This window comes from Rattus norvegicus, chromosome 3 (genome assembly GCF_036323735.1).
Source record: "Rattus norvegicus strain BN/NHsdMcwi chromosome 3, GRCr8, whole genome shotgun sequence".
NCBI lineage: Eukaryota > Metazoa > Chordata > Mammalia > Rodentia > Muridae > Rattus > Rattus norvegicus.
Genome location: NC_086021.1, coordinates 30,884,824 through 30,904,861, shown reverse-complemented (window position 1 = coordinate 30,904,861; position 20,038 = coordinate 30,884,824). Strand labels below are relative to the sequence as shown.

The 20,038-nt window shown below is 52.7% G+C and overlaps 1 protein-coding gene across 2 annotated transcripts; it reads right to left on the bottom strand.

Annotated features, from left to right (window-relative positions):
* Window positions 1-1,548: 1,548 nt before the first annotated feature.
* On the bottom strand, window positions 1,549-18,549 carry Dbh (dopamine beta-hydroxylase). Of its 2 annotated transcripts, NM_013158.3 has the most exons (12): window positions 18,181-18,534; window positions 15,856-16,002; window positions 13,752-14,009; window positions 12,869-13,045; window positions 11,740-11,842; window positions 9,695-9,861; window positions 7,282-7,425; window positions 6,970-7,008; window positions 6,527-6,586; window positions 3,668-3,795; window positions 3,112-3,271; window positions 1,549-2,063 (listed from the first exon to the last, which is right to left on the bottom strand). In NM_013158.3, the coding sequence occupies exons 1-12, from the start codon at window positions 18,526-18,528 to the stop codon at window positions 1,929-1,931; spliced, it is 1,866 nt and encodes a 621-aa protein (NP_037290.3). In that variant the 5' UTR covers window positions 18,529-18,534; the 3' UTR covers window positions 1,549-1,928. The 2 variants fall into 2 exon arrangements, with proteins under 2 accessions (NP_037290.3, XP_063139234.1); XM_063283164.1 differs by lacking the exons at window positions 1,549-2,063; window positions 3,112-3,271; window positions 3,668-3,795; ... (3 more) ...; window positions 9,695-9,861; window positions 11,740-11,842 and adding an exon at window positions 12,619-12,758 and having other exon boundaries at window positions 18,181-18,549.
* Between the last annotated feature and the right edge of the window lie 1,489 nt (window positions 18,550-20,038).

The window sequence follows — 20,038 nt, the reverse complement described above, 5'->3', positions numbered from 1 at the left end:
GAAAGCAATGCACCCAGCAGGCGTGGGAGTGCCTCACCCCCAGGCTCTTTCTTCCTCAGGGAAGAAGAAGAAGGGTAGGCCTGAAGACCCGCTTTGGCTTAGAGCATATAGGAGGAATGTGACCTCAAGAGCCTGTTACCCTTACATCCTCAGGATCAGACCTTGTAAGCTCGCCCATGATTCCTGCCTGGAAAATAAGGTTATGGAGCTGGGAGCCCAGATGCTGGTGTCAGACAGACCTGGGCTCTACAGCTCACTATGGGGCCTTGTTATCCAACCTCAGGTCTCTGGGCTGCAGGCTCCTCTTCTAGTGAAGAGACATAACAAGTCCTTAAAGGTTTAGGTAGTTGGTGGGGACCTCATGTGCCTCAACCCTGGTCACCCCAGTGAGGCCTGTTGTGACAGATGTAGGGCAGGGAAGTAGCATAACAGCCTAGATGGGGAGCAGGGGACTGTTGGTCTGGACATGTCACATGGGCAGCAGGTAGGTCCTTTTGTGGTCTTTTGGAAAAGTGCTAACCCATGAGCCTCAGTTTTCCTGTCTGTAAGTTGGCACACCACTAGAAGTAGAGTAACTGGGTTGAAGGTCCGGTTCCTCAGAGCTCCGTGAGCATTTCTCGTACTCTCTGACTCTAGGCTCTTCAGGCAGGCGGCTATAGAGGGAAGGCTCAGCTATGGGGACTGCCTGCCTCCCCCCTCTCTCAGGCAGTACAGATGACAGAGGGCAGAGCATTGCTCTGGGCCGTCAGGCCTGGCATTTCGCACCGATTATGCCCTTGACTTATGGGTGCCTGGAGCCATGATTCATACCACAAGGCGCAGAGAGCCCAGGCACTTTTGTTCCCGAGTAATAAAGCGCCTTGCTGAAGGGGAGGCAGTGCTTAGCTGATGTCTGCAGTGGGGTGGGGGTGCAGGAGACCTGAGGCTCATCCATCACCCTCCCTGCCTGAAGAAGTCTGGGCTGCATTTTGCTGAAATAGCTGAAAAGGCCCAGACTCCTACTCCTTTCCAAAGCCATCAAAGAGCTGAGCTGGCCCTTCGGCAGGAGACTGAGGAAGAGAAAACAGGGTAGAGGTGACTAGAACTGTAGAAGCAGGCCTCACTCACATGGGACATATGTGATACTATAGAGCCCAGAAAGGGTCAGCACAGGCAGGAATATTGGCCATGCATATGTGCATACAATTAGTGTAGGTAAGGGCGAGTCTCACTTAAGAGACAAGGAGACTGAAGGTAGGCAGCTGAGAGGCTTGACCTAGGCACTCCTTTATTAAGGGCCCAAGCCCGCTCTTCACCTACCTATTTCAGAGCCCGGCCTGTCACCAGCAGGAGAAGCAACTGGTTCTGATCATTCCATTCCCCTACAGAGCCTGGCTCTAGCCATCTTGGCTCTCCATGGTGGAACTACATGTTGGGGTTTCCCTCTAGGTGGGCGAAAATATCTATTGACTCTGCCACGAAGCGAGTTCCCCTGGCTAGTCTCTAACTAGCTAAATGACTTGTCCTGTCTTGTTGCAAGGAGGACGCCCACTGGGAAACATGAGCCACTCTGCAAAGGACTATTTAAACAGTGTTGTCATGGCATACACCAACACAAGTTACCACCAGAGGGCCAACAGGGTCAGGACTGTGAGGCTTGGGAAGTCTGCACCCAGCCTGGTAAGGCTGTTCTGGAGGCAAGGGAGGTCCTGTGGAGTTGAATCTGGACTCCCACATTGAGTTGTCCCTCTGTGGAGCCAGCAGTGATGATGTCCAGAGCTGCTCTGTCCAGTCAGACCTCATGGGATGCAGCCGTGCAGGTGTCTCCAAGGTGATACCCCCTTCCTCCTAGGTGAACAGCACTATTCTATGGAAGGGGGTCTTCATGTGGGGTGCGCAGAGCTGGAGTGAGCCCAGTAGGGACAAAACGAGGAGAGGCTGAAGAACAATTACTCAGTGTCTGCCTCCGTGGTGATGACAACGAAGGGGCCGGCGGGTCCCCGAGTCTGTCGGATGGGGCAGCGTGGGTCGGGTTCTTCCACTGCGGAAGTGATCTTAGGCAGAGGCTGCAGGTTCCAGTTACCCTGTAAGGAAGGAACCAGGAGGTAAACTGAGGCTGGAAGGACCAAGCAAGGTGCTATCTCCCTAGCTGGTTGGATTCCTGTCCTTAAATTCATTTATCCCGTGCTGAACACTCCCCACCTCTTGCAAGTCAGCCTTTGAGGGTCACCACTAGAGGACCCATGTCCCTGCCCTAAGCCGTTGTATTCTCTGGCCAGAAACCTGGAACCCTCTAGGCTTCTCCACCTCCATGTCTGCTCCTTCACTCAATTGTATACCCCTAGGAAAGGACTGAGTCTTTGGAGGCTGGCTATGGCTTCAGCCACTGTCCAACAAGGCTTCTGTAAAAGCCAAGATCTAGCCATAACCGGCAGTGCCCCAAACTGCTCTGAGGTAAGCAAGCCTCCCCATGGCGTGGGTGTTTGGGTTAGCAATTAATCCAGTCAGTGCCCAGATGCTGCCAGGAAAGGTTTGTTCACCTCCTGCTGCAGTGCCTCCTCTCCCCCAAACCCCCGCCCCAGCCTAACAGAGCAGACTGGGTTGGCTGACCAGCACTCTGGGCTGGTACCGCTGCTGCTGGCTGGCTCTGCTGGGAAATAAATTAGGTGCCTCTGAATCCCAGCAGGCCTCAGATAAGGAGGGAGAAGCTGTGCTGTGGGGCTCTTGTCACAGACTGCTGGTTTCTTGCCTCCTCTGCCCATAGCTCTATTTTTATTCCCTGAGGAGGGTGCTGACACTCAGTCACACACCACCCAGACAGGGCCGAGGCTAGTCCTCTGTTGTACTGTGCCCAGGAGAAGTGGCCTCCCTGACCTTCCCGGCAGTATCCCTGGCTGGTTCCCTTATCGTCTATCTCTCTGCACGCCTGTTTCTATCACTAAGTGGCCATTTTCTCAGTCTCATGTGAGCATTGCTTGTTGAGAAGTCCAGGGTGCCCTTCCTCAGCCTACCTGGGGTTCTCCTCAAGATTTGAACAGACCCGGGATTGGAGGAATCAGGCAGCAGTGGGGTTTATTGGTATTGGATGGGGAGAGCTACTGTTGAATGTCACTCAACCTCATGCTGTCATACCGGGAAGCGGACGGCAGAGGTCTTGTTACAGTGCACAGAGATAGGGGCATAGTTATACAAAGCCTTGAGCATATCACGATTGAAAGAGTTCCAGGGCACAGAGGCGAACTGCTGGGGGACAGAGGCCTGAGGGCAGGTGCAGACCTCCTCATTGCCGAACCTGGAAGGAAAGAGAAAAACTCAATTTACAGGCATAACTGAGGGATGGAGAGGCAGCATGGCTCCCAACAGTAACCCTTCACCTCTTCCCTAGCCTTGCTTCTTTTAGCCACCGCCTGCCTCCGTCTTTTATATTATATTTGCTTGTTGAAAGTGGTCTCTCTGGCAGTAACTTGTAAGTTGAGGGATCGATTAGCAATGCCTGCCACAGTCACTTCCAAAGACACAGAAGGTCTGCTGGCATGCATGCTAACTTTGCTCCAAGAACTTAGCTCAAAGTTTGCATTTGGCCACCCAACCTCCTAACAGGAGAGGATGTGGGTCAGAGAGCATGGTGTAGGGTATGGAGGCTGTCTATGCTGGGTTCCCCGGGGGCAGAAAGCAAGAAGTGCTTCACCGGTTTACTATGTGGAAGTATTTCTGCAGGAAGCCATCATCCACGGCACTCTTGCAGAGCTCCAGCTCTGTTTTGGGGTAGTAGTGGACGTAGTTGACGCACATCTCCTCCAAGATTCCAAACCCCCCCTGCAGGAGAGAAAAGAAGCCATCAGCCCACAACACATCGCTCTCAGCACCCTGCCTGTCTGTGGCTTTCTTGTGACTACTCCTTTCCCTTCCTGCAGCAGGGTTGCATCCAAAACTCCCCTGGCCCCAGGATAGAGCTAGGAGGGGGGAGGGGTTCTCCCCCTCCCCCACACTCATGGGATCTGCAGGAGAGACAGACAGAAGCCCAGTGAATAAGCAACAGATAGCGATTTAAAAAAAAAAAGCAGGAACAAAGAGACAGGGCCTTGCTGTTCTTGTCGTATGGGTTGCAGCAACGGAGTCTTAGGGAGCAGGGGACAAGTCTTTGTGGTCCTCAGTGGGAGCTGACCTCCCTACACATTGCAAACTCACTGGCTACCGGACACATTGGTACTGCAAAGATGCTAATATCCAGAACAGTCTCAGGAACCCCGGCCACCTATCCACAATACGGGAGGGACCGAGCAGGTCATGTTGTCCTGCTCACTGGTGAACTAACCCTGATTTGGGGGTGGGGGAGAAAGAGCTCCATCTGCATCAGGGTCTGGAACCAGGCAGGGAGCCCAGCCCAAGGCTGTCTCAGCCTCTCGCAGGATCCTGGCTCTTTGTGAACAAGACGTTGGGAGAGAGATTTTATTTCACTGGTTAGAACTGGTAAAGGGAGAAAGGCCTTCATTAATTCATGACAGACCACAGGGTGATGCAAAGCTCAGTTGGTCCCTGGTCGAATGGTTGGGGCCTGGGGTGTCTCTATGGAGGAGTGGGAGAGGAAGTTCATCATAAGAAGTTGGCCTGCTTCCTGTGTGCTAGATGGGTCTTCCTGCAGGGTCTGCCTGTCCCAAGCTCTTATTTTTCAGCATTCATAGATCTCAATGAGCATGGGACAACCCCTCCTCCCCACATCACACCCCCCTGCTCTGTCCCCTCAGAGGTGAAGACTGAGGACAGGGGACAGAGCTCTCTCTCACTTTGGGAAGGAAGCTGCACTTCAAAGGCCACTGTCTCCTTAGATCCACAGGTTGTCAGAGGCAGGAAGCTCAGATCTGCCTTCTGGAAGCTCCCAGAAGTTCCCATTTCCTCTGATCGCAGGTGAACCTTCCCACCACCACCACCACCACCAAGAATTCACGAGTCCTAAATAGCCAAGGAGGTATCTTGTCCTTGAGACTTGGACTTCAGGACCTAGGATCTGATATTTTAGTTGCTTGCTAGACCAGTGGCCATCAACATCTGAAGACAGGTAAGGCACTATTTATTGGCCACGGATCTGACAAGGCAGGAATACAGCCCTGACAGAAGCGCCTCTAGCAGAGCAGGCCTAGGGGCTCCCTTCCACCAATGACTGGCAGGGCCTCCCTGCCCCCACCCACAGCACCTGGAGAAAGGAGACTATGCCTGTGGAAGTGTCTGGGGGAAATGCTTGACTTGGAGACTGGCAGGAGATTAAGATGGATTAAATGTATGGGAAAGAATCCAGCCACAGAGGCTGCGTAACATGTAAATCCAGTGATGAGAAGTGTTCAGGACAGAAACATCTAGAGCAAGTGGATCTGCGTTGGGCTGGGTGAGGGGACCGGGAGGCACTAGCCGTGGCTTGACTGTGTGCATGGATTTGTGAGCAGGCTTCCGGGCAACAAGCCGCACACTTCACACACTTCAGCTGTTTGGTATGTGAATCATCTCACAAGAAGGCTATTTAAAGAACACACGTGAGACAGAGTGGGGAACCCTGGACCATGGCTGAAGGCACGAGACATTGTGCAGAGAACAGGGCTGCAGTACTGGTAGGAGTTCCTAGGGTTCAGGGGTGCCAGGGTTGGGTATAGCCCAGGTCTGGCCCACTCTGAACCTCACAGTTGATGTGTTTGTTACTGATTGCACAAATATCAATTAGAAGGCCAGTGGGATTGGTGACTGGGAATAGTGTGGATCCAGGAAACCAGTAAACATCCCTCTTCCTGCCCAACGGGCTCCAGCCGGATGACACATTTCCTGCATACCTCACCTTGAAAATAGTCCTCCCACGAGGTACTCCTCCTCCCTGCACTATCCACAATCCAGCCCAAAACAAGACCCCTGTTACTTCCCTGGAGTGGCTGACCACATCTACTTGTCTGGTGTAGCCACATCTCCACACTCCCTTACAGCTGAACATTTCCTCATCCTACGGACAACTTTGGTCCTCTGAGACTTTTGGCACACACCCCAGCCAAAGCTTTTTTCTATCCCTCCCCGACTCTCGCATGCATCCTCCCTGTCACCTCTTGGGAAATGTCTGCTGAAGTTTCTGTGACCCTATCATTTTGGATATCTCCTGTAGCAGAGATCTCTCCAGCTGGACTTTTGAATTCCGAAGTATATCCTGCTCCCTCCCGTGCCAGAGAAGCACTGAGCACGCGGGTACCAATGAGAACCCACCTTAGTGGTTCTTAGCTGAGGTCCTGAGGCTGTATTGACAGTGTTACCTCAATGCTGGACTCAGTGCAGCAAGTGCAGAATCTAGCATGCTGCCTGCGTGACTAGGGGCCTAGGGGAGAAGGGTTGCTAGAGATAGGGGTTCAGAAACATCCCCCGAGAGTGGTCAGGCCATCTGGGGAATGTAGGAGGGGCAGTCCTGCCTCTGGCAACCTACATTCAACCATGGGAATGGTTAGAATCTTAGAAATCTTTAAGCAGACTCTGGGCTGCTCGCTTTTCTGTGTGGGTGGCTGGAAAAGCCAGTGTGACTTACCACTGTGGCCATTGTCCTGTTTTCTGTGTTGTATGTGCACGAAGTGATGAGGACATCCCCCTGAAGAGAGAGGCAGCAGACGGGGTGCTCAGACCAAGCCACTGTGATGTGTGATCTCCCAAGAGGAGCCCAGCGCCCACTCCAATGAGGTTCGAAATCTAAGCATCCCCGGGCTTGTAGCCATGTCAGATCCCCACAGGCAAAGACTACATCTTGGTAACCCCATCTCTTCCCAGTGTTGTCAGGGAATGAAATTCTTTGGGGTTGTGATTAAGCTGAGGATACAAGACAATGTCCCCTCTGTGCCATGAAGTCCTCATGTACCCTACCCAGCCCTGCTGTGCCCGCCCTGTCTCTCCTGTTCCTCTGCTTTCTGTCTCTTTTGGGCACAGTTCTCTCCCAATATCTCGTGCCCCAGCCATCTGTCCCTGCCGGGCACTCACCTGGTGGACAGTCACAGCATTCTTCAGCATTCTGATCTCCTGGGGTTGGGAAGAGAGGAGTGAAAAAGAGCTCTGGGACCAGATCCAGCCACCTTGTTCTTCCCTACCAAAGTCCCCTGCATTGTCAGTTCTGCTTCAACCTTTCTGGGCGGAAGTCAGGGCTGACTAAGTATGGGCTTCAGTCAGGGGAAGATAAGGTCAATCAAGTTGTCACCAAGCTATTGTTGGCACCCACGGGCCCGGGTCAGGGTACACCACCGAAGGTCAGAGGTCAGCCCTAGGATGCGGAAGGCCTGGGAGGCCGACACCCACCTGAAAGTGGGGGCTGTAGTGGTTGTCTCTGTTCACCACTTCCCTCTGTTGGCCATCCCTGGCGAGCACAGTAATCACCTTCCTGCCGGTCAGGTGCGTGTGGAGCTGTGAGGCAAAGATGCGGATTCCAGATTTCGGCAGTGCCTGTGGGAGGATGAGAATCAGACCCCAGAGGGGGTGACAAGGACCCAGAGCAGAGGCAGCATCCCCTGCCTTACCAGAACATTCGCTTTTTCTAGATGATGCTCTCTAATCCCCATGGTAAACCTGCCAGAGAACGGCTTGTTAGAGATTGTGCGGTGGCCAGAAGCCCAGGACTTTGAAACCCCAACCGGCGGCCAGACCCTAGAACACGTTTAGGGCAGATGACACCCGTGTCCTTTGGTCTCCTTGGGGGTGCCCAAAAGCTGAGTTCTCCTCCTTTTCAACCAGCAGATCTTTGAAGCCCTTCCCACATTGGCAGGATAGGACCTTCCTTCTCTGTGGGCTCCCTGTCAATTGATGTTCGGGCCACATGCAGGGTCCCAGGCAGGGATCTGTGCACAAAAGGCCAGATTCCCCCTGAGGGCACCCTGACCCTGATCAACAGCACTGATGTTGACCACAAAGCCAGTGGCAGAAAGATAGCCAGCCCTAATGTAGGAAGGCCCCCTCCCTCTTAAAGGAATTAGGGCAGTTCCAAGGAACAGTTGTTTCCCTCATCTGGGTTTATGCCTTTAGATACCTGTGACCATCCCACTGCCCTGCTTGGTCCTCCCCTCCCCCGTGCTGCCGGCCAGAGCTGAAGATCCTGGTGCTGGCCGCTAACCTTCAGTGGCTCCGGACTGCTGTGCTCTCTTTGACTCATCTGCCTTTTCTTCTGAGCCGTCCGTCTTGCTCTGGGCAGCTACTGTCCCTGCCATTCACATTGCAGACATCTTTATCCCCCTTGCAACAAAAACCAGGGTCTTCCTGACTAAACTGTGGCTGTATATGCCGGGCCTGGGCCCTTGCTATGATCCAGGGATTCAGGCGTGTGGCAGAACGTGATCTGTGGACACAAGTCTAAGAAGCCAGCATGACCCCTCCTAACCTGTCTGTTTGGACTTGGGAGGAAAGTTGATTTCTCATCCTGCCCCCAGGCTAAAGGTTTTGATTGTGTATAAGAACAGATGTGTCGGGGCTGGGGATTTAGCTCAGTGGTAGAGCACTTACCTAGGAAGTGCAAGGCCCTGGGTTCGGTCCCCAGCTCCGAAAAAAAGAACCAAAAAAAAAAAAAAAAAAAGAACAGATGTGTCCAGTGTCTCAACCTGAGAACTTTAGGCCTCGCTAACACTTCCGAGACCAGGTGCTCAGGTACAGAGGACTCTTGAGAACAGGCGTCATCCCATGAGTACACTGGAAAGGAGCATTTACGATGAGCTCTGGGACAAAGAGACCTGCTCCATGGTGCAGCTTTGAGCCATGTGTCCTCTCTCGGCAGGCCTGGGTCTCCCTGTCTGCGATCCAGGAATATGTACCATTCCGTGACAGGTCACTGCAAGAAGCAGGGAGGCCGCCAGCGAGAACACAGGACACACAGCAGACAATCAAGTCACATCTGTGATATCAAAAGAGCTCCAGACAGTAAGACTGATGGCAGGCAGCCAGAGAAACTCGCTTAGGGTGAGAACAGACATTAACAGGAGTGAACAGAGGCTACGGATAACTGAGAGCTCCAGGCCTGTGCACTTGCCCGCCTCCCAAACTACAGGGAACTGTCACAACTGGCCATAGTGTGAGTGGGAAGCCATCACAGAGTCTAGAGAGGGCTCTGTGAGATCCCCATTGGTGACTGTCCCCCACCCCTACTGAGCAGTGCCCTCCTCTAGACCTTCATGCCAGATGGGAGGTGAGCCCAGCTAAGTCAGTGGTCCAGTCGAGAGCCAGGGCAGCCTGGAACAGGCTAGGAGCCACTGTCCACCTGCTACAGAAGCCAAGGCCCCTGCTGTGTCACCTCGCGCCTGCACAGCCTCAGGGACACTGGGTACTGTGCTGCCTCCCCTACTTCCTAGCTGGAACACACACACACACACACACACACACACACACACACGCACGCACGCACACACACATACACATACACACAGAGAAAGAGAGAGACAGAGACAGAGAGAGACAGAGACAGAGACAGAGAAACAGAGAGGGGTAGGGGTGGGGAGACAGAGACAGAAGGGGGAGAGAGGAGAGGAGCATATAATCAAACACATCAATAAATATTTTTAAAGTGACATATTTCAGAAGGGTGGGTGCATGGCACTGTCCAATTCTTGCTGGAGACAGGGGGTCAGAGACTCAGACAACCTTGATTCCGGGGTCAGGGGCCCAGAGTCCTCTTGCTGCTTCCCCTGGTCATTGCAAACAGTGGGCTGCGTGTAAGGCCCTTTCCACTCACCATCTGGGTGCACCTGTCTGTGCAGTAGCCAGTCAAAACAAAGGTGGTCTCCTGAGGGGGGATGGCCATCAAGGGCGTGTACACCAGTCCAAGCTCCATGATGCCTGCCTCATTGGGTCGGAGACTAGCTGTGTAGTGTAGACGGATGCCAGAGGAGTCGCGCCGGCCTGAGGGAGAGGCGTGTGATAAGCAGCAGCCCCTGAGATACCCCTGAGAAAGTGTGCTTGGTCACCCTTTCTGACTGAAAACAGCAAGAAAGAATGGAGTCAGAAGCCACTCTTAGCGCACCTGTCACCTCTATGGGGTGTTTTCTTGGTAAGGACCACTGTCCCCATTTACAGAGGGAGCAACTGAGGTGGAAGGCTGAACGGAAGACTCTGCCTAAGACCAAAGGTTTGGGAAGCATCTGAACTTGGCTTCAAACCCAGGACCGGCAGGCTGGGATGCAGGATGCTGCTGGCAGGCCGAGGCTCTCTCCTGCTCATCAGTTGAGAGTACCTCCTTTTGTGTTGTCTCTACCTCCCCAACCCCAGGCCAACGACATTCAAACTCAAGCAGCCCTTGTGTCTCTAGGCTGATGACATCAGAGGCAAATAATAAAAAGAAGAAGCAATTGGTTAAAATTTAGGTGGGGATTAAATAATGAGATAATCACGGATTTCGGTATTAATAGAAATGCAGCCTGTCTCAAAACTCATCAACTGACAGGAGCACCCTTATATTTGGCAAAAGATCCATAAATACACGCGGATGATCAAGGAAGACAGACTTCCCTGACGCCCAAGGAGTTTTCAAAAATCCTTTGCTCTCGGGTTTTAAATGAGCAATAAATCCCCTGTGGGTGCTCAGGCCGCTCCCCCACGTGCAGTAGATAGATAATTCCCACGGTGGAGGCATTGCCACAGCCAAGGGGGAAGTCCCGCGTGACATTAAGTTTGCACTGCCAGTTCCACGTCCAGCTGAGGGCTGGCTGCAGTAGCTGCTCCAGTCTCACTGTGGACACGCCTCCATGTCCCTCAGGGTCTTTCTACTCCTCGTTTGCATGGACGAGGATAAGTGTCATTCAAAGGGCGGGGGAGGGGGAGAGAGAGGAGGCCAGGGAGAGAAAGGAAAGGGGAGACATTTGATGGAAGGTGGGGCACAAGAGCAAGGAAATATTTAGTGTCTGATGTGGTGTCCTCTATCAGACCCCTTAATGACCCACTCAAGCCGTTCAGCTTCAGGCACGGGGTGATCCAGCCATGATAGTGACTGAGATTGTGCTAAGCCTGCAATACCTGTACTAAATGGCACCATAATTCCTCTCTGTCTCTCTCTCTGTCTCTGTCTCTGTCTCTGTCTCTGTCTCTCTCTCTCTCTCTCTCTGTGTGTGTGTGTGTGCATGTGTGTGTCTCTCTCTTTCACACACACACACGCACACACAGGCACGCAAACACACAGGCACACAGTACACCCCTTGTCTCTCTTCTAGAAGCTTTTTGCAGCATGGATGTGCCTTATCTTCCTTGAGATCCCTTGGCCTAATACGGTATTCTCAGACCCATCCATCCGTCCACGACTTTTTTCCAGCTCCGTGCCAGGTTGGGGAACAGAAGCAGGGGGACGGGTGTGGCACTGCCCTGGGCATTTCTGAGTTAACTGGACATCTTGGGCCATCTAAACACATGACACAAGCTGGACAAAGAACCTGTCCAGAGCAGTCAGTGCCTGCTGTCATGCCCTGCAAGGAGGTAAACGACATCGTGCCTACTCTGTGGAACCTGTGAGGCTCTCTTTTCACTGAGTGTTCAGATGCTCAACAGCATGGTACCAAACCCTGCCCCAGGGTCCATGGCAGACATCACTAATCAATTAGAGCACCGGCTTGAGGAAGTCACCTAGAACCTAGGCTGGGAACTCATTAGGGTATTGACTACAATAAAGTAGACAAGGAGCAAAGGCCTGTGTTATTTCCGACGTACACGTACATCCTGTTTCCTCTGTGCTGCTCCCGAGCACCTGAGAAACTGAAGCAGGGTCGGGAGATGTGCTCTCGGCACTCGTACCTTGTATATTCCGTGGATTGTGGTAATGAACTTCCAGTCGGAGAAACCGGGAGGATCCTGAGCCCCCAAAGGGGACACCGGCTTCTTCTGGGTAGTAAAATGCCTGTGTGGGACAGGGGTATTAGACAAGTGTCCTTCAGGGACAAGCCTGGCCAGCAATAGGGGCCCGAACAGAAGCTCGGCAAGTGGCTGGGTTAAAAGGATTCTCTCCTGGGGCTAAGTAGACCTTGCTGTCACACACAAAAGGTCCTATCGTGAGGGCACTGAACCTGAGCTGAGCCTCTCTCCCAGGCCTTCCAGTCCTGCCCTTGTCATCCTCTGGCCTGGGGACCGAAGAGGGGCTTGATAAGAATCTCGGGCATGGTCTGTTGACAGCTTGCCCAGCCACAGGCAGCCCTGGGATCATGCTGGGCACAGAACCCAGAGCCCTGTAAGTGCTAATCCAGGATGAGAGGTGCATACCCATGGTCGTGTGCATTTTCATAGAAGGATGCAAGGAGCTTTCGTGACCCCCAAAGAACAAAAGCAGGAGAATCCTGCAGGTGAACTACACTCTGCCGGCGCCTGGTGTGCCTCCTTCCCATCTGTCTCCTGGGACATTTCAGGATGTGGTTTAGGACACGGGTGCAGTGAGTTAAAATCCCGAGGACTCCCAAGGAGGGGATGGTGCAATTGTGTCCTAACTAACTTTAACCTGCCAAGCTGGCAAAGCCTAGACTCACCAGAGACAGCCTCAGCTATGGCGTTACCTCTGTCAGATTGGCTGGAGGCTCATCTATGAGGTTTGTTTTGATTCTTCACTGACTTAGGAAGGCCAAGGCGACTGTGTGCGGCGCCATCCTCTGGGCTATGTAAGGACACTATCTGAGTCCTTAGATGGCCTGAAGACCAGCCAGTGCCAGCATCCCCCGTGATTCCTGCCGTTCTTCTTTGGCTATGCGTTCCTTGGTCAGAGGTGATGTGGTACCTCAAGCCTTGATTCTTGCCTCGACTTCCCTCCATGAAGGACTAACTATGACCTGAAAATGTTTGCCAAGTAAATCCTTTCTTCCCCCAAGTTGATTTTGGCCATGGTATATCACAACAACAGAAAACAAACTAGAAGAGGCGTTCAGCCATATGTACATACCTTGGCGCCCAGGGCCCATGCCGCCAGCACGTGGCGACAGTAGTTGAGTCTGTCAGGTTTCATCTTGGAGTCGCAGGGTCCGTTGAACATGGGGAAGGCCTCAGACTCATTTGTACATTGGAAGACCTCCATGTGGTGCACCAGGGCCTCATTGCCCTCCGTGACAATGGCCTCATACTGCAGAGGGACAGACTACCCTGAACTGGGGGTCCAGTACCTGCCTACCCCTCCCACTTGGCTGGAGCAGCTATAAATGAGAAGGCAACTTCGGGTACTTGAGGGTTTCCAGTTCAGAGCCAGGAGGTAAGAGAACCCACAGAGCTCCAGAAAAAAAGTAGAGACCTACACTGACTATTCCTGATGGAACTAGGAAGCCAACTGTCCTTGTGTGTATGGGTGACTCTGGGCCCATGAAGCTCCACTAGGAGACAGAATGGACTCCAGGCTAGAGCCTGGGCCTCAAGGACAGCTATACTGTTTGCTGTGTGACCCTGGGCATTCACATGACCTTTCTGGGTTATGCTTCGTCTTCTGGAACAGGGGCAGCCTTTGGGACTTCTGTGACAAAGTCCCTAGCTGCAGCTTTGGAGCAACTGAATTTAGCTACTTTTACATGAGAGGAGGTGGCCAGAAAGATTGACAGCAGTTCTAACCTCAAGGGCAATTGCAGAAGTAAAGAAATTATTGCTTTGCTCCAGGCAGGTAAGACAGAAAATATTCATCTCAGGGACCCCGAGGCGGATGGTGAGTGGGGACAGGAAGCATAGGGGACTAGTGCATATGTGTTATTCTAAGGGAGTTGGGCTAGCACCTCAGATTCTTGCAACTCTGGGCCCCCGGGGGGGGAGTAGAGCTGGACACCCCCACCCTGTTCCCCATTTACCATGATGATGTGGTGTCGGGGGAAGTGTAGGGGTAGCTCAGTGATATAGCACCAGTATGTGGTCTCAGTGCTGGGGATGAGGACGTCAGGAGCCCGGATATCCATGGTTTGTACATCCGCAGGCATGGCTGGAGTGGAGACCTCAGGCTTCAGAAGCTGCACCTGCTGTAGTCCCGTATGTAGGCCTGAGGTGTTGATGGCCTCCAGGGACTGGAATGGCTCCTCCAGGATCCCATACACTAGATGGACAGTGTCATCCTGTAGCCCAGACAGAACCAGTTGATTGCCCACTCAGAGCCAGCAAATGCTCTGGCCCCAGGCTGTTTCTGAAATCCTGTGCCCACCTGTGAAACACTTTTTTCTTTCTCACACACTCTTCATTTGCTTGGCATCCATTCATGTTTACAACCCATAAGGCAGGCTGGGACTCTTACTTCTTCTATGAACCCCAAGGTCACTGGGGGCAGGGGAAAGGTATTGGTCACAACTGAGTAGTCAGTGACCATCTAGGCAGCAAAAAAAAAACAAAAACAAAAAACAAAAAACAAAAACAAAAAACAAAAACAAAAACAAAAACAAAACCAATCTGGGGAATTCTGAGTTTGACAGGGAGCTGTGTGATTGAGTTTTCCCCAGAAGCTGGACATGTAAAAGTCTACAGGTCATTGCTGTGATGGAGAGCCCAAACAGACCACAGATATGGGTTGGTTTCCTCACAGGTTGCTATGGACAGAGGCTGGCAGCTCTGGGTGGATGCTTTGCTGGAAATGCCAACAGCCCTTTTCCCGGGCACCCAAGGATGCACAGTCAGTGTGCTCTGGTTGGTAGGAGTCCCAAGGGCTGCTCTTGGGAAAGACATCTTGCATGTTCTACATAGAAGTCTCTGGCCCCAGAACATATAAACATTGGCCTGCCCTGTGGTGCATTCTGGAAGGTTCTCTGACTGCTCTTGCCTTGTCTACAGGAGGGCGGGGACTTAAATGACCCATTTCCAATGGCCTTGCCCTAGCCTCTGTGTGTCACGAGCTCCTGGGTTATTCTATCCCCTCTTTGGCCAAAATTCCTCATTTGTTTTCTTGGAATCTAGAGTTATCTGTTTGGCATCCATTAATCAATCACAGAACTAAGCAAATGGCCAAATGTGTTTATCCTTTCTCGAGACCCATTCTTAGGAGGAGTACAACCCGCCTTCCGAATCCTGCAGTCTGGCTGGACCCAAATCACCACCCACCTTTTTGAACAACTTTTCTACTCCAAGCCACCATCTCCCCTGCCATAAATTGCCTCAGAACCAGAACTGGTAAGCAGAGAGCACCCCAAAGCCCTGAAGAGTCAGAATTATCCCTCCTGCTGCTTTCCAGACCCTTCCTAGCTTTTGCCCTTATAAGCCCAGTGGAGCTTATTGCCAAGGTTCTTTTCTCTATTCCACCTAGTGACTGAGCCTGGGGCTTCCTACATGCTGGTGGCCCTTCCCGGGGGACTGCGAGTAAATGAGTTTCTTCCCGTGGCACCAGCATCTCTACTCTGTCTCTCAGCACCACCACAAACTTCCAGCTCCTGTCCGTTCCATCAGGAAAGATTAACTAAGGAAACAAGAACGTAAGGTTTCCATCAGGGGCAAGACAGACTGGCTTTTCCTGACGGGAGTGGCTAAGAAGCTCAGGTGCTTTGGAACTATGTGGCAGCCATGAAGTACACTGCAGACCTTCCTTATTGGGAATCCAGCAGCTCCTAGCCTTACAGACGAGTAGACTGAGATTTGGAGGAGAAAGGGACCAGTCCTGAGCCTCAAAGCAGATCAGCGACTGAGCAGGGTAGAAAGTCGGGTATGTTAGTCTTCATACAGAGTTCTACATGACAGGCTGATGAATACATCCCAGGGCAAGAGGGCCCCAAACAACAGTCACATCTGGAAAGAACACTGGATACATGTCTGCAGGGAGCTTTTTTGGAACCCCTCGCTGCTGGATAGAAAGCTAGAGGCCCTCTCTCAAAACAGCTTCCATCTGCCAAAGGGGCTCTCTCTCACGTGTGAACTCTACCTCAGGCTTCCCTGACACCTTAGGATGCCGGGATGGTTCAGGAAAGTCCCTGGGTGGCCTACCTCAATGACATAATCCTTGGGGTCGCAGGTGACAAAGGGCCTCTTGAAGAGCAGGGATAGGCTGTTTGACACCCTCTGTGCCTGGAGCAGCTGGTAGTCCTGATGGGTATCCAGATGGATCTGCCCTTTCTGGTCACTCCAGGCGTCCTGCAGGGACAGGCTCAGAATCTGAGCAGGAAAGAGCCCCGACCCACAGTAGAGCGCACTTCTCTATTAGAGATCACGTCCATTAACTGAGTGAGTCGCCAGCTTCACAGGGACACCCAGAGAGGCCAAGAGGCTGCTGATCGATGACGCCCCTGTTGGATTTTTATCTGTCTCATTCCTTTTAATGTTGGGATCAAACCCAGTGTCCAGTGTACGTAAAGGGATCAGGCCTCCCTTAAACCAAGCTTTCTAGCACCCCCATATCACATTCTGTTACCCGTCCTGCCTAAAGTTGTACCCTCACCCAGCTTGCTTTCAACTTGCCACATGTAAGTGGGGTACCTGAAACTCCCAGAGACAGTTAACCATACAGATTCTCAGGGCTTAGAGACCATGGCTTCTGGCAGGACTGACCCCAGGATTAGACATCTGAGACTAGAGTCTTGGATCAAGGCAGATGATGATGGAGCCAGAATGGGAAAAGGCAGGGCAGCATTTAAGGTGGCACTTGCTCACCCAGGTGTGCGCTCCATGCTTGCATAACGCTGAGAGCAAAAGCTGCCTTAACTACTGTACCATGGGAACCTCTCACTCTAGGGCTAGCATTGCCTGGAGGGAGTAAACTGAGGTCTGGGCTGGGGAGACTGCATTGGCAGCAAGAGTGAGCATTTCCCCCAGAATAGCTCCTGGAACCTAGATCACGGGTCCAGGTCTCCCTGCCTTCTCTGTAAGGGAAGCAGGCTGTGGGGTAGCATCCAGCAAGTGGGCCTCCTTCTGAATTCATGAACGTCACAGGCCTCTGCTGTGAGGACTGCTGGGGCTGTTTCTGTTTAGTCCTACCTCCAGGGCTTAGGAAAGCAAAGCCTGAAAGAAATTAGCAAAATTTCCCCTGGGGACAGCCTCATGGTGAAGCTCCTGCTGGGGACCCTGTTGACTTAGAGCAGGACCAGCCAGGCAGCTGGCATTGCTGCCAGGACTCTACAGTGCATACCTGAGCATCCTGCTGCCCACGGGGGCTCCATTTCTGATGTCTGTGTTCACAGACATTCATTGTGCAAACAAATGGGGCAGGGGTAGAACAGGCCTCTCTGGTGGGAGCTGCTGCACGGAAAAGCTATGCCAGGAAGGCGAAAGGAATGGCAACCCCTCTGGGGCCCAACAAGGCTCTTCTGTCTCCCACACACCTCAGATGGACTGATCCAAAGCCACTGTACAGCCAGCCCTGCTCTGTCACCCCGCCTGAGAGTTCTGAGCAAATGGCTGGGGAAGGGGGGTGGCTGCCATGCTCGGCTCGAGAAAGCATCTCCTAGTCAGGTTTAGTGGCTCACACCTGTGATCCCAGCACTGGGGAAGCTGAGGCAGAGGCATTAACACAAAGTACTTTCTGATTTGATACGGAAAATCTTTGACCACCTCTTCTCTTGTAGGTGCAGAGAGTAAGAGTCTATCCCAAAGAAGCCCTCTGCAGAGGAAGAGTAGAGCTACGAGGATATATATGTGGGTGTTTCCCCCTCCTCTACTGATCCCTGTAGCTTGTAGAGGCCCCTGAAGGATGCTCCACTAAGTAGGAGACTTCCCCTTTGCTCCTCTAGCATATAGGGTGTTCAGGAAGATTTTTGAACGGAAGGAAGCAGAGCTATTCTGTCGTCTTGGGCTCATCTCTTGTGAGGAGGGTGGGGTTATCCCTTACCTGGGTTGCGATGCTATCTGCAACCATCATCGGGAATAGCACAGAAGGCCTGTGTGTGCTGTGTTCCAGGCTGGTGTGCGTGCCACCTGTGCTACTAAGTCAGTGCACCTGGCCCACAACAGGTGCCCATGAGCTGGCAGTGTGGTATGAGCTGTCATTTGTAACGCTGGAGGATATGCACGGTCTGTACTCACGTGGTGGGAAGGGGGGCTGCATGGCATATGGGTCCTTCCTATGCTCTTACCGTCCTTGGGATTGCTGTAACCAGTATTTGGGGGTGCAGTCAAGGACTCCAGGAAGAGTCCACTTACTGTCGCATCCTCTAGTGAGTGTCCTTGTGATGCTGAAGGGCTTGATTCAGATTAGTGACATCAAACACAGAAGCAGTAGGCGACTTTGCTTTGCTGCTCGTAGGGCCTGGCTGTATGAAGATAGCCAGCTCGGGGTATGGGCGTGAGGACAAGACAGAAAGATGGCAGAGGACTCACCGCAAAGTAGGTCCTGTCCCCGTCAGTCCAGAGCATGACGAGGTCTGCGTTCTCCATCTCACCTCGATCCGACATTCCGAACAGGACCCCAGCCCTCGGCCCTTGCACCTGGAGCTGGAAGTGGATGATCTCCTGGTCATAGCTGACGTTCCACGAGAGCTCTAAAGTCCCTTCAGGGTCCAGGGGGATGTGGTAAGGGAAGGGGCTCTCCGGAGGCTCCGAGCCCTGCAGTGCAGCCACCAGGATGACCAGGAAGATGGCCACAGCAGTGCCATACATGGAAGCCGCCTCACGGACGCTGGGGCTGGGGAGGCTCCAGCAAGGCTGGTGGCTGAGGTGAGGCTGCATGGCTGGGATGAGCACCCCAGCCCCACTGGGCCATTTATGTCTGTTCGGTGGGGTTGGGCCAGGCTGTACCTAATCACATTTGTCTGGTGGGGAATTCAATTGTCCTGGTGGCTCTCCCACCAGCCCATGCCCTGGGGCAAACACTTTGCTCCGATCCTCCCCTAATTGACACTAATGACGCATGGACATCATCAAGAGAATCGAAGCAGAATGGCCATGTCCTCCAATGGATCTCTGACGCCTGTTGGAAACAGCTACTCTCTGCAGACATAGGTCCCAAGGACACCTCCAGCCAGGCCCTGCTGAATGCCTCATAGGCAGTCAGGGCCTCTCTACCTGCTCCAACTGAGGTTCAAGGGGCTCCTTCCTGAGTGACAGTGAGTGGTGGGTTCCTGGATCCTGTTTTTTTTTTTTTTTTACAATGCTGGAGGATGGATAAGTTTCAAACTAAAAATAAAAGACAGTCCCCAAATAGTCCGTGTTTAGACACTCTCTCCGAGGCCTGCTGTTCCCACTTTTTCTCCTGTTTCCCCACGGGCTCCAGCTGGCGCCACGGATGCTACAGAAGGAGTGGGTGCAGAGACAGCACAGGGCAGGCAGGAAGGGGGTGAATGGGCACTCGTGGCTATGGGGACACACCTGTTCCCATCTCACTAAAGCTCTCAAAGCCAGGACTTCCTCTTGCTTCTCGGGCCAGCCACCCCCAGCACTATTTCTCCCATCCCTACCACAGGGCCTCTTCACAGGCTGACCACCAGTCCGAAGTTTTGACCTTCCTATTGCTCAGCCCTGTCTGTTTCATGATGAGGACCGGTGCTGTCCGTACCCCAACACCAGAACATTCTACTTGTATCCAAAGCCATCCACCTCTGTACCTCACTGTGACTATAAGTCCCTACAACCTAGTTGTGAGTCCTTCTCTCCCTCTTTTTCCTTCCTTGCTTTCCTTGTGCTTCCTTCTCAGAAACACAGTAGCCCAGCCTGAGCCTCTGGCCAGCAAGGCTGATTCTTCACTAAGCTTTGTTCCACAGAGGAAAAGGGACCTCAGTCTTGCACGCAGGTGATGTCTCCAGATAGTCCCAGCTTTGCCCTGGGACTAGGCAGAATGTCCAGGGTTAATGGGCACATTGTTCTACACAAGTCAAGACAAGAGTCACAGGCTCTGAGTAGGGTATGGCTCAGCTAGCCACAGCCTGGTTTTCAGTGAGGCCTTAGGACCACCTGGGGCAGTGAAGCTCCAGGTTCTCTCCTAAGAAGGGTAGGGGTGCCAGGCAGGAGCCTGACAGCAGCAGCTCTTTCCTGGATCCAGGGTGAGAGCAACAGTTGTGCTCAGGTCTTAGAGGAGGAGAAGCACAGTTCTTAGTAAACAGCAGAGTGACACACACACACACACACACACACACACACACACACACACACACACACGTTTATTTTTAACAAATTCAAAAAGCACTCCCGTTCTGCAGCTAGGAACAAGGCTGAACGTTGGCAGAAGTGATTCAGCCGACTT

Coding starts and splice junctions, on each gene's coding strand:
- Dbh (NM_013158.3), bottom strand. CDS start 18,528: ATGCAGCCTCACCTCAGCCACCAGCCTTGCTGGAGCCTCCCCAGCCCC. Junction 3,272..3,667: donor TACTTCCACATAGTAAACCG/GTGAAGCACTTC, acceptor CTTTCCTTCCAG/GTTCGGCAATGAGGAGGTCT. Junction 2,064..3,111: donor CCTCTGCCGTCCGCTTCCCG/GTATGACAGCAT, acceptor CCTTCCTTACAG/GGTAACTGGAACCTGCAGCC.